General features: G+C 23.0%; 3 protein-coding genes across 3 annotated transcripts; 1 reads left to right on the top strand and 2 right to left on the bottom strand. All coding sequences in view use genetic code 6, as the record gives it.

Annotated features, from left to right (window-relative positions):
* Positions 1-348: 348 nt before the first annotated feature.
* Positions 349-2,367, bottom strand: TTHERM_00227370 (hypothetical protein; the record flags this gene model as incomplete). The annotated part of the gene is made up of 1 exon (XM_001014268.1): positions 349-2,367. The coding sequence occupies one exon, from the start codon at positions 2,365-2,367 to the stop codon at positions 349-351; it is 2,019 nt and encodes a 672-aa protein (XP_001014268.1).
* Positions 2,368-2,997: 630 nt separating this feature from the next.
* TTHERM_00227360 (hypothetical protein) lies at positions 2,998-5,391 on the bottom strand. Its single transcript, XM_001014267.3, has 4 exons — positions 5,343-5,391; positions 4,917-5,288; positions 4,653-4,856; positions 2,998-4,563 (listed from the first exon to the last, which is right to left on the bottom strand). Exons 2-4 carry the CDS (start codon positions 5,253-5,255, stop codon positions 3,205-3,207), a joined length of 1,902 nt encoding a protein of 633 aa, XP_001014267.2. The 5' UTR covers positions 5,256-5,288; positions 5,343-5,391; the 3' UTR covers positions 2,998-3,204.
* Positions 5,392-6,311: 920 nt separating this feature from the next.
* TTHERM_00227350 (helicase carboxy-terminal domain protein) lies at positions 6,312-13,559 on the top strand (the record flags this gene model as incomplete). The annotated part of the gene is made up of 1 exon (XM_001014266.1): positions 6,312-13,559. One exon carries the CDS (start codon positions 6,312-6,314, stop codon positions 13,557-13,559), a length of 7,248 nt encoding a protein of 2,415 aa, XP_001014266.1.
* Between the last annotated feature and the right edge of the window lie 500 nt (positions 13,560-14,059).

Genomic DNA, 14,059 nt, shown 5'->3' with positions numbered 1-14,059 from the left:
TTATTAAATTTATCAAAAAATAAAAAATCTAATTATTGTGAATGTTATTAAAACATTCTTACGAGAAAAACTTTTATCAACTCAAAATATTTGAAAATTCTAATCACTTTTATATTAAAAAATCAATGCAAATCAATAAAAATCAAAATAAAAGTATTTTTTTTTTTTTTTCATTTTCTCCTCTGGTTAACTAAAAAAAGATATTTTATTTGATATTATAAACTGTAATCTGTAAAATAGAAAGGCTTATGTACGTAAATAGGTACAGACTACATATATTATTTCACAAATATATTTTTTAAATTAATAAAAGTAACATAAATAGAATAAGTTTTAATGTCTAAATTATCATTTTGTTTATTTTGAAGGTATATTAATTTTAAACAATTCAACCAAAAATTTTGGCTTAGTTTTGAATTTTACATTTTTTTTTAAGTCATCTAATTTGGTTTATTCTTAGCGAAAGTTTTGTTTTGTTTGATAATCAATTTCATCGTTATCAATATTTTAATGCATTTCCAAATATTTGGAATAATATTCTTTAAATTCTTTCTAAATCTTATTTGTTATTTTTAGGTTATTATTTAGTATTTCACATTTCTCAAGCTAAATTAAGTTATCAACAAAATCTTTACCAAAATCTTTTTTTGAAATTATATTAGTCAAAGATATTTCTAATCTTTAAACTTGTCTCATTAAAGATTATTACAAATCCTATTCGTCAATTTTTATTTCAAGATTTAATATTTAATAAATTTATTTAACACTTTCTTTCTCTTAAAGAACATTTATAATTAAATCAAAATCATTTTTTATGTTAGATTTTATCTTTTCAAGTTTTTATTTAAGGTTATTTACTATTTATTCACATTCAAAATCTTTGATGTCTTTTTCAAATATTTTTTGAAATTATTCACTACTGAGTACTTTTTGGACTTTCAATAGATCAAGAAAATATTATAGATCAGTCAAAATATTTTTAAAGTTAAATTTATTGCTTTCTAAGATCATATATTTTTTATCTAAACCTTCCTAGCAACTTTTCGAAATCTCTGCTAATTACTCTTTTATTTCCATTATTAGATTTCCAGTTAAGAACTCTTAAATATTTTGGTAATTTGTTAATATTTTTATAATCTCCTATAGATTGTTTAAATTCTAAGAAAATAATTCTCTTTCTGATTAATCAATAAATACCTTCAAGATCTAGCTTAATTTACTACCAATTTTTTACTTTAAATTTATTTCTTATAGTTAGAATTTTTTATTCCATTATGAAAATTCATATAGTGTTATTAAATAATCATTCATTTCATTTATATGTAACACTTATAATTAATTTTCAAATGCATCAAAAATGCTTTGGACATAATCATCACTTTTTATAATCTTTGTAAAATTAAAACTTGATAGATATTATTCAAACATTTCAAGCGTTTTTATTTATTCAAGTAAACTATTGTATTGTTATAGAAAACCTCCATTAATTTTTAGTTATTCTATCAGATCTAATACTGGAATTTGAAAAGTTTAAATTATTTCGTTATATAATTCTTGTATTTTTATATTTGATTTATAAGAAGAAATTTAGCAAAATAAATTTTTGAACTAGTCAAAATTGCATTCTTCTAATTTTAACTATTTTATTTGTTCTAAACAGTCCTTCATCATTTAATCTTAAACATCATCAGGAGGATTGATTATAAATTCAATTGAATCTACAGTTTACTGTGAATAGAGTTCTTCTAAAAGCTATTCTGTTAATGGCTATTATTACTAAAATCTTAAGTATGATCCTTTAGCGGAGAAAATTTAAATTAGGTAATATAAAAAGGTTCTGAAAATATTAGGTTGTTTTTTCCAGTATATTTAGCAAATTTATTCTTTTAATAGTTTTATTTGTTTATTAAACATTTCTTCATTCATGTTATTTCTTTGCTTTACTCCAATCGGAGATACAATAATAGTTAATATTTTCAGCTATAGGAAGAGATTTACATCAGAAATATAGTTTAAAGACAAAAGTTAGCTTTCAAGGTAATCACTAAGCTCCTTCTCTTCTGATAAAAAGAGTTTGTCCTCATCAAGAATTAGAGCAAACAATAGCTATTTCTCTTTCAATAAGTCATTTATTTAGTTCCATAATATTATTTTCGTTTTTAAGTCTAAGTCATCTTTCATTGGATAGCTGATTAATTAGCGTTAATTATTTAATTTCAATATAGATTATGAGCTTTAGATTTCTCGAACTCGTGTTAAGAATCTTAAATTCTACAATTTAAACTCATCATTAAGTCCCAGCAGAATAATAAGCTTTTCATAATATTCTTTTTCTTCTTCTAAATCGCTTGAGCTTATTATTTCCATTTTTATTAGTTTACCTTTTTTAACTATCTTTAACTATTTTTAATTGTTTTTTTTAGGTTTTTAATCAAACAAATTAATGAATGTTATTAAACTATAAAAAAAGTCAAAAACACCAAATATACTAATATCTACATCTATCTATCTAATTAAGAATAAAAATTAAATAAAATAGGTAGCCATCTTTTTCTTAATTGATAAATTATACAATAACATTTACAAATATATTCTACAGTTTTTATTCATGTATTTTAGTTGATGAGATGTTTATTTGTTTGTTTTGGCGTTTCTAAAATAAATATTTTTATTTTCTGAAAAGGTTAACAAAAATTCAAATAAATAAATAAATAAAAGATACTTTTTATTTAACAATATTGATTTTTATATTACTCTATTAATTTGATCAATATAATAGGGTCAATTTGTTTATTAATAACACCACCTACCTATTGCATATTTTTAACATCACATACATTTGCATTTGATGTATAAATTTATTTTAGGGAGGTGTTGTTATACATACATAAATATACTGAAATTCAATAGTAATAATAAATAATGAAAAAAACTAAAGTGTGAATATTCATTTTAAAATATATGTACATATCTAATTAATAAAAATAAAAAGATATTCCTTGATTATTTATTTTTTCATACATAAGCTTTTAATAGAAAAATGTAAAAGTAAAACATACAGAATTTCACAGGACTGCTTTAAATATCTTAATTAAATAAAAGAATTTTGGAATTATTATTAATTTTTATTTTTTAGATAGAAAATATGGTATAAAATTAAAAAAATAAAATACTTTTTTTTTTTACTTTCAAATTAAATTTCAATCAATTTTGTTAATTGATTGGGTTTGGTGTCAAAAAACTAAATGGATAAAACACTAAATCTTTCCAATCTAATTAATTTTCTAATAATTAATCAAAATCATAATCATCATTTATTTCGTTTTACTATTGTTGAACTTTTTTTTATATTTCTTTAAATTAAAATACTTAGTTTTCTTGTTAATCATTTTCTTATTCTTTAGGAAATTCAAAGAAATATGTAAGAATTTTGTATACATTTTTTTTAAAATGCTACTCTATCTAATTTGGGACAATTTGTTTGCATTTAGTAGATTTTATATCTTTTTTGACTTTCTCAAATAGCTGCTCATTATAATTACTTTCAAAGCTTCCAAAAACCATCAAATGATAGAATTAAATATTCTAACCAAGTTTATTTCTATAGTAACTATCAAAATCTTCTTATTCTTCTTCTTCAAATTTCATAAATTTTTCATTTTTAAAATCGCTAGAAGTGTCTTTAAAATTGAATTTAGCTTTGATTTTCTGGAATTAAAATTCTGCTTTTTCACTTTTAATATCAGAAATTTAAGAGTAAAAATGAATGAAATTTATTTCCTTATCTTATTTTTCGGCTCCAAGGAAATTGCTACAAATTAGCTTTATTTACTAATATAAGGCGAAATCCTATTCATTGTCTTGAAGTACAACGAAAATGGTTTTTGATTAGCAAATCAAATAAAAACACATTATGGCTTTCTTCATCAGTTAAAATATTGTCATAAGCTAAGATCTATCTTCTTTTTATTCTTTTTCGGATGGTTTCAATTTTTTGGAATAGCCTTTTATATCTCCATTCTTTTTTTTGAAGTCTTTGATATTCATTCTTAGCTTTTGAAAGGAATTTATTTCTGCCTCAAATTTCTATTTGCTTGGAGTATCATCTAACCCAGGTGTCGTCAGAATAACGATATCTTCATCAACTTTCTTCTTATCTAAAAATCCAATTAAATCACCTTCATATATTTTTTTTGTCTTCTCCTCGAAAAAGTTTGTAGCAACTTCTCTCTAAGATCCCAATATTTTTTAAATTAAGAGCTAGTGGTTGTTTCTGGAATTAGATATCATTGAAACAGGGATATAAAATGTACTTTAAACGTCTTTGAGTAATTTAATGGTATCAAGCATATAATTCTGATCATTTATTATTTCCATTTCTGTCTAAATATTATCTTATGCCTAATCAATAAATTTTTCAGAAAATTAGACTTTGCTCATATTACTCAATGAGTCTGCGATTTTTAAATTTATATAAAAATTTGGCAAAACAGGGTTGTTGCTCCTATCCATTTTTCTATTGATATCGCTATTAAATAACTCAAATTGCTTGCTGACAAACTCCTTTTTTTTAATTTTATTTCATTTTTGCATTTTTACAAGTATTAAATATATAGTAAATAAGTAGAAGATTTGATTGACTGAATAATTACTTTTGATTCAAATTATGATTTCATCTTTCTCATATCCTACAAGAACTTATTTTCTTATTCTTTAAACCTTTCTAGTTATTTCATCTAATCCTCCAAAATACATGTCAGCTTATTGCTTTAACCTAATTTTGTTGCTAAAATTTAGAGGTATTCCTATTTTAAGCAAAAATGTTCAAGCTCTATGTTTTCATATCTATCTATTAGCTTTATTAATAAATTTAATTTGTAAATTTGTTATAAATATAATAAATAAATGGTTAATACTTTTTATAATTAAAGCTTTTAAACATTAAATTGATAAACCTAGGTTAGAAAGATGTATGTTAGCTCTTTGTTAGGTAAAAAAGTATTTATTTTCAAGAAATAATCATCAAAATCTTTTTAAAAGCTCTATTCAAACGAATCAAGAGTAAAATGTAAAGAGTCGATATGTTTTTTAACTAGTCTATAGCTTTCAGTAAAACAAATTTGTATTTCATTCTATGAAAATTTACTTGTTTGAAAGTAAGATTAGTAAATATCACCTATTTATTCATCTTGGTTCGGAATCTCTTATAAAGAGAAATCTACATTGATTAAAAAGTTTTTCAAAGGCTCTAGCATATTAAAGAGAAGATATAAGCTGAGTATATTATCCTTTTTATTATTATCTTAAACGTTAATTGCAAATATATATATATGTAATGATACCTATAGCTCAAGCAAAATATTTGATGGATGATTTTATTGTTAGATTAATATTCAAATAAAAATTTAATAATTTAAGTGATATTAGAATATATAGATACGATGTCATCTGACTGATATATATTAAGTTAGATTCATGCATTTAAAAAATAAAATATTCTAAATAGATAGTGCTAATTTTCCATATTCTTTTAATACAAGTTAATGTCTTATTTGATGAATTTGTATGAAAATTTAGATAATTCTAATTTTAATTGACAGACATTTCCATTTAAGATTTTTACTAAAAAAAGTATATCATTTTTTTAAAAAGCATACTTTAAATTGTTTAAATCGACCAAAAAAAGCAATTAAATAAAATACTTTTATTTTTACTTTTTTAGATAGCAAATACCGAAACATAGCTAAATCCATCAATTAATTATTTTCGAAATTATAATCAAGGCATTTAGAATACATACGCACTATTTTCAGAAAATTATAATTTGAATGATATTAAAGAAGAAATAACCATTTTAAAAGAAAGAAATTTAGTATCTATTATTAAAAATAAACCATTAATAGAAACTAAAAGAAGAGGAAATCTGCGTATCTTTTAATTACGATTTAAAAACCGCAAAATAAATTGGGTGTATTTACTTGGAAATAATATGTATTAAAAAAATCATAATATAAATATTCGAATACTTTCTTTGTATAACTTCATAAATCATTGATTAATTAACAATAATTGCATTTCATAATCTAAGCCTTCCGTTTCTAATTAGGAGAAAGGAATAATAAAAATATAAAAATTTTGTTTTGCATTCTTAATATTCTAAAAAGTTTTATAAAAATTGTCTTGCTTTATCTATTCATTTAGGGTTTTTGTATTTTTCAATTTATATATGATTGATTTTATCAATAACCTATAAAAATTAATATATATCAAAAAATAAATACTAAATAAAAAATACGAATATTTATAAATTAATGAATCAGCCAGAAATATCAAATAGAGAAAACAATTTAGATGCCAAAAAATTGATAGAATTATTCTAGGAATACGAATAAGACTATAGCGAATTAAAAGATAAGGATATAATCTTATTAGCAGGACCTACTGGAAGCGGAAAGAGTACTACTGCTAACTATCTTTTAGGTTATGAAATGTTTTTTGAAAAGATTGAAATAGAGAAAGAAGTAGATGGTGAAATCTATTAAAGTGAAACTGAAGTTTTTAATTCAAATGGAATATTTGAAATTGGGCACTCTGGAAAATCACATACTTCAACACTGTAAAAAGCTCATTTACAAGGTAATTATTTTTTGTGCGATTCTCCTGGATTTTTTGATAATCGTGGTACTGAAATCGAAATCGCTAATGCATATTCTTTAAAGTAATTTATGTTGAATTGCAATAGTGTGAAAATGGTTGTTTTGATAAGCTTTTTTGAATTAGAGGCTCGAAGAGGAGCATTATTTTAAGAGATATTTAAACTTGTAACTAGAATTCTTTAAAACCCAGAGTAAGAGTAATTTGAAAAGATAATATTTCTATTTACTAAGGTTCCTAATGATAAAAGCTTTAAAACTATTAATAGTAAGATTCTAGATTTTCTTGATATTATGAAAAACTAAGAAGAAGATAGGGAATCATTTACAATGAAAACCTTTTTGAAAGTTATTTTAAATTAACTTAAAATCAATAGTAATTTAGTAATTGTAAATCCTGCTGATGGAAATCATAGGTTATTACTTTAAAAGATCCTTAGCCATTAATCTTTCAGTAATCCTGCTGAAGAATTTTGCTTTAGTGTTTCAGAAAATGCAAATTAATAGATAAAGTTATACACAGAGGAGACGAGCAAAATTATATTAAAATAATAATAATATGGAAAGTATATGGAAGTAAAGAATAGAATGGTTGAATTCAAGTAAATAAGGGACTATACAGGGAATGAATTTTTGTTATATTCATATCAAGATTTATCGAAAGAAATTGTAAGAATCTTTGAAAAATAAAAAAACTAGGCTTTTAACACTTTTAAGGAAGCTTCTGAATAAAGCAACATATTTTCCTCCCAAAATATTAAAGAAATACTAGATATTATTTCATATTTATAAATGATTGATGAATTTAAAGCTGAAGTTTTTGAATAAGGCTAATTTAAAACTAGCGAAAATCAATTCAAATAAGAGATTGAACAAGTTTGCTTTGAGATAAGTAAAAGGATAACTGAAGATTTCCCTTAAAACATCGAAAATGTTAAGAATAATCTATAAAAATTAAAAGATTTTTCAGATTAAACTTCTTTAGGTTTGTAAATATATAAGTAAACCTAAAATGAAATAAGGGATAAATATTTGTTAGAAATAGAAGACTTGAAATAATTGTCTGAAAGATTTTACATAAGGACATAATAATTAGAGGTTAACTCAATCAAAGATAGTGTAACCAATATAGCTTAGAAAATTGGCTTTATAAAATTAATTGAAAAATTCCTCAAAGCTTTTATCTTAAATGAAGGCGAAAATTTTTACGAAACTATAGTTCAGTTACATAAGCAAAAAAATAATGGGCTGTTATCAAATCTAAAGTTAATAATTGCCGATATTACTGAAGAGATTTAAAAATAACCCTCTATGGATGACTCTGAGATTGTTTTTAATCCTTAATTAGAGTGCCTGCCAAATTTTGAAATTAGCATACTCAAAATATAAAACTAGAATAGCAAATATTCTGAATATATTCCAGACTGCGAGATTTTATATAATGAAGCTCTTTTACATTTAAAAGAATTTAATTAACAAGTATTTAATTTTATCAAAGAAAATTCTTAAGAAGATTTTCATTTGCATAAACTATAAAATATCTTAAAAATATTAGACGAAATCAGAAATCAAGATGATTTGATTTAAGGTAAAACTGCTGACGAATATAGATAAATCAAGGATGAAATAAAACAAAAAATTAATAAAAAGGCTCGTGAAGCTAAAAAAATTTTAAATTAATATTTATAGGAAATTGAAGAAGAAGAAAACAACTGTGACGAAGAAGAAGATGAAGATGATATTAATTCAATAAAATCAAATGATTTAGTAAAAAACTTTAAATTAAAGTAATAAAATGACTTTAAGTAGTTGTTGAAGGCATACAATTTTCTTAGTGATATGCATTGGACAGATTAATATTTTTAAACAAAATTTACATAAACTAGCATAAATAAACTAGAAGTAAAGTTAAATAAATATTTAGAGTAGTGCAAGTAGAATGTTTTTAACTTGATCAAAAATGATAAATTCTGTTAAATAAAAAAAGTCTTTTTAAGAATAAGTTGCATTAGTGTTTTTAAAGATGTAGTTAAAAACTATGAAGGACAATATCAGATGTGTGTAGATTCAGTGAAGAAAAAAGTATCAGAGTTGAATGAACAAATAAAAAAATTTATTAGTTGTAAGAGAGGAGATAATATATTTAATAGTGAAGGCTGGGAAAAATTAAATTAATATATATTGCTTTTGTCTAAGATTGAGACTTTAGACAAGATTGCTGATGTCAAGGGAGATTCTAATTCTTCACTAATTGAAATCAAGTGTTTAATCTAGACATATTTTGAAGAAAATTTCCAATTAATAAAGAATTTATCAAGAGCTAAAGTTAACCCAAATGACGAAGATTTCACAATTTAATCTAATTTTGTTAAACAAGCGAAATTAATAAATATAGAATATCAATATATTAAGTCGCTTTTAAAAAGATTCTCTTTTGAATAACTTATGGCTTTGGTTTAAAACGTTTACGATGAGATGGTCACTGATTACATTTCTAAGAAAGAATATATTGAGAATCTTTAAGAGATTTAAGGGAGCTATGATAGAATTAACAGATTTATCTAAAGCATGAGTGAATTTGATTTCTTAAAAGAGAAATTTAAAAGTTTGCCTAGACCAAAAGAGACTATATAGTAGGTATTTAAGAACCTTGAAAATTTGATAAAAAATGAAGATTTTTAGAACCTAGATTCAGAAATATACTTATTGAGCCAACTTAAAAGCGATACTGATAAATAAGCTTTAGATAAATCATTTTAAAAAATATACGACAAGCTCTATAATGAAATATAATAAGTAAAGAGTTATTTTTATTTTAAATAAAATGGAGGTTTCTCTGAGAATATTAGAAAAAATCTGAAGATTGTATCTGAAATATTAAGAGTGCTCGAGAAATATAAGAATCAGCTTTACTAATAATCTCGTAATGAATTAAATATTTTTTTGAATATCTTTAGGTAAAATTACATAAAGTCTTAAAAGTAAATGATTTTTAGTAAAATAAAACAACTAAAATTCTAAGAAATGGAATAGTAATACGAATAATTAATGTAAACTTTTACTGGCTTGAGTGAATTTAAATACATTTTCTAATAAGATGATTGGAATACTTTTAGCTCAGAAATTTAAAACATAAAAGAGGAAATTTCAAAGTCTATTTTAAATCTTCATCATCTTTCGAAAGAGTTAATATATCTTTTAAATTTGCTTTAAGGACTAAATGAAGCTTAGAAGCACCCTTCAGATTTTTCAGAGACATTTTAACAAGAATTACAAAATTCCCAATAAGAAATTAAGTTAGTATTTAATAATTATGAAACGAGCATTAGAAATAAAATAAAAAATAAGGATAGCTTTATTAAAACTGACTTAAAAGTTTTGAAAAATTTTGCTTAGAAAGCAGAAAATATTGAATAATTGAATTATTGTGATTTTTAAGTTAAACTATTTTAAATTGAAGAAGAAATATATGAAGAATCAAATAAGAATTATTAAGAAATTTAAAATTTATTGGTTAAAAAGGATTATGACTAGGCTAAAAAACAGCTTCTACAAATTAAGTAGGCAAATGAGCAGTTTTTCGATAGAATAATAAAAAATATGTAAATTATGATATCCAAAGCTACAGATTAAATTAAAGACCAATTCCCCTTTATAGAAGTTTCATGCTTCTAGAATACTTTTTTAACTGCCTTAAACAACCTGAAAATAATAAAACACTTTGTAAATTAAGATGAGTATCTTCAACATGAAACAACAATTACTAAACTTATTACTCATATATTTACATAATCAAGGAAGTTCTTTGAGGAATGCGATAAAATTCTGATCTACAATGATCAATCGTTTACATATTAAAATTTAATAAATCTATTTAAACATCACTCATTTTTTGAAGTAATTCAAAGAGAGACGGTTTAAGGAGCAGAGTAAGCAAAGCCTTTATAAGATCTTTTTAAAAGTATTTTAGTTAAAGTAAAAGAAGGACTATTAAAAGTAAAATAGGCTCAACAATTAATTAAAGAGAAAATGTAAGTTGATCAAGCCTTAAATAAAAATTGGAAAAAATTCAATGCTCTTAATCAAATCCTAAAGGACTCACCTTAATTGTTTGAATAATCTGAAGAACTTAAAAAAATAAAAGAAATTGGTCTTCAAATTTTGAATGACGATTAACTAGTAAAGGAAATTTAAAAAAATGTTGAAAGCAACGATTAAGCTTTTTAAACTGCATTGGAAAATTGCAATTTCTAAAGAGTTAAAGAGATCATTTTTAGCATAAGGAAATACTCTTAAATAAATTAAGAATTTAATACTGAATTCATCGACATTAATTCCATGCTAAAAAAAATTGAGTAAAAGGTTAATCAAATAGTGCAAGAAGCACTAAATATAGTGAAAGCTAGTATTATTTATGACTAAAAAATGAATGATTTAATGAATATGATTTATAATGCAGATGAGCATTTGAAAAGCATAGATTAATATCCTTATGAACCTTAAATCTAAATAGTTTTAAAAGAGCTTACTAATAAATTAGATCAAGAAATCTCTGATCTTCCTAAATAGAGCTTTATGTATTAATCAAACCTAAAAGAATTAAGCCAATTTTTAATTAGCTTACAAAAAATTTCTGATTAAGTGAGTAAATTCACTTAAATTGTTGATAAAAAGTTATTTGAAGCTTTTGAAATCATAATGTAAACTTTGGGAGAAGATGTAATATTTGAATTAGGTAATATTCTAAAGCAAGATGCTTCTGGGGCTCAGATTGTGAGCAAAATACCTTAGTTTTATTCTTACAGGATTGATACATTTAATGAATAAGTAGGTAAACATGACATCAATTATATTCTTGACAAATTGTAATAATCTGAAAGAGGAGAAGTCAAATAACCTTTAGATGCTAAATTAAAGCTTGAACTAAAATAGTATTATGAAACTTACTTAAAAAAATATGAATAAACAATTGATAAATATAAATACATTAAGAATAAATGGGAAGAAATTGTAGACTGTGTAAAATTACTATCTAAATAAATAAATCTTCCAAATAAAAAAGTATGGGAGGAGAAGAATACAATTCTACATTTGCTTGCTCAAATTTGTGCGTACTGGACTCTAATTGATAGCGGAGAATAAAAGTAAGGCAAAAAAGATATCTTTAAAAAACCAAACCATACTCAAATAATTAGCATTATAATGCTTTTAGGAATTCATAGAGAAATTGGATTATGGCAAGGAGTTAAAAATTACTTTTCAAGAGGCAGCTAAATTTAATTTAAAAATTAATTGATTGAGATTTTGACTGGAGAAGGAAAATCAATCACATTAGGATTTTGCTCTTTAACACTTGCCTTGTTGGGTTGTGAGGTTGATGTAGTTTGCTATAGTTCCTACCTTTCAGAGAGAGATGATAAAGACTTTCGTAAGCTCTTTAACTTATTTGGAGTTTCTGACAAAATCAAATATGGAACTTTTAAATAATAAGCAGAAAGATACCTAGAAAGCTATTTAGATGTTAGGCAAAATACCTTAAATATAATAAATTAAAGCAGGTAAAATGATAACAGAAATCCTTTACAAAATACTATCAATAATAAAATATTGTTAATTGATGAAGTAGATATCTTTTTCAATCTAGATTATTATGGAAAAACTTACAATCCTTCAGTAAGTTTTTAGACTTAAGAAATAGTAAATATAATTAAGGAAATTTGGAATTAGAGAGGAAAATAAGAATCAAGCATTATTACGAATATTTTATAAAGTAGTAGCTATAAACAATTAATCAACAAATATCCAGCATATGAAAAACTTTTCTAAAGACATATTAAATAACTTGCTGGAGATGTGAATAATGTATAATAGCATAAAAAAAATAAAAACTATGTAGTTAGAAATAATTAAATTGGGTATAGATAAAACGATTCAACAATTTCTTTCAGTACATGTTATAATTACTTAACTCTTTTTGCATATTTCCTTGAAAATTCTAATGGAAATATAGATAACTAGGCACTTTAAAAAGAAATTTCATTAAATATTGAATGCGGAAATATTTCTTATGCACTATTACCAGATACTTATTCAGCTATATTAGGGGTAACCGGTACTCTTTAATCTTTAAATTAACAAATGAAACAGTGTCTCAAAAAGTATAAATTCTCAACAGAAATTTATATCCCTTCAATGTTTGGAAATTCCAAGCTAGATTTTAGAGAAGGAGATATGGTAAAAGTAGAAATAGATTTAGAAAACTAATATTTGAAAATTCAGGAGATCTCTTTCTCAGCAATTAAATAATAATAATCTGTGCTCATATTCTTTAAAGATAGTTAATCTTTATTATAATATCATGAAAGCAATTATTTATGCTTTTCTAAAGAAAAGTACATTGTAGTTACTGATCATGAAAGTAGTGAAGATTTTAATTTTTTAATTCAAAAAGTGACTAGGTCAGGTCAAATTGGACTTTTTGTTAGAGAATATGGGAGAGGAACAGATTTTATTTCATTAGATCCTAATGTAAATAATTCAGATGGTGTAGTAGTCATCTAAACATTTCTTTCAGATAACAAAACAGAAGAAATCCAAATCAAAGGAAGAACTGCAAGGCAAGGCTAAAAAGGATAATATTACTTAATCTTAAATCAATAAGATTTAATAAAAGATTTTGGATTGTAAGATTATCAAATTTAGTAATGGAAAAATAATTAAATTAATAAGTCTTTTTATGCTAATCTTAATGAAGTAAGAAATGCTAAAGAAAATAAAATGTATGCAAATATTGAAAATAATATAATGTAAGCTGCTAATTTGCACTAAAAAAGTATTGAATATATTTAGAATATTAAAAATTAAAAATACAATTAAGCTATTAGCTATATTAATGATAACTGTTGAACTAAACAAATTATTTTTATAAATCCCTAAATATTTATATATTTTGTTCTTTCTTTTTATTTGCAATATGTAGTTTTTTATGAAATTTATTTTAGATTTACAAATAAATAGTATTAAAAAATAAATTTATGTTTTTATTGATATAAAAAAAATGGATAATCTACAATATTATTTTTTTATCAAAAGCTATCAAATACTTTATGTTGTAAAAGATAATGATAAGATTAGTAATATAATTCAATTTAGTAATGTTAATTAAAGTGAAAGATCTACTTTAGATTATAAATTTGCAATTAGAATATTTATGAAAAAAATAAAAGAATTTTATTTTGATATCTTCTTTTATTATCAAAGATTAACTTTTAACAAATCTAAAAAGAAATTGGTTATTATAAATCGTAAAAGAAATTGATTATTATATTCTATTAAGTAAAAGACAGAGTTTAATAAAAATTAAAAAGATATTAATTAGATAAATAAATTGAATTGATATTCTAAAA

The sequence above is a fragment of the Tetrahymena thermophila genome (genome assembly GCF_000189635.1).
Source record: "Tetrahymena thermophila SB210 genomic scaffold scf_8254665, whole genome shotgun sequence".
Lineage (NCBI taxonomy): Eukaryota > Ciliophora > Oligohymenophorea > Hymenostomatida > Tetrahymenidae > Tetrahymena > Tetrahymena thermophila.
Note: the sequence above shows the minus strand (reverse complement) of the source record. Positions and strands in the feature narration are given on the sequence as shown.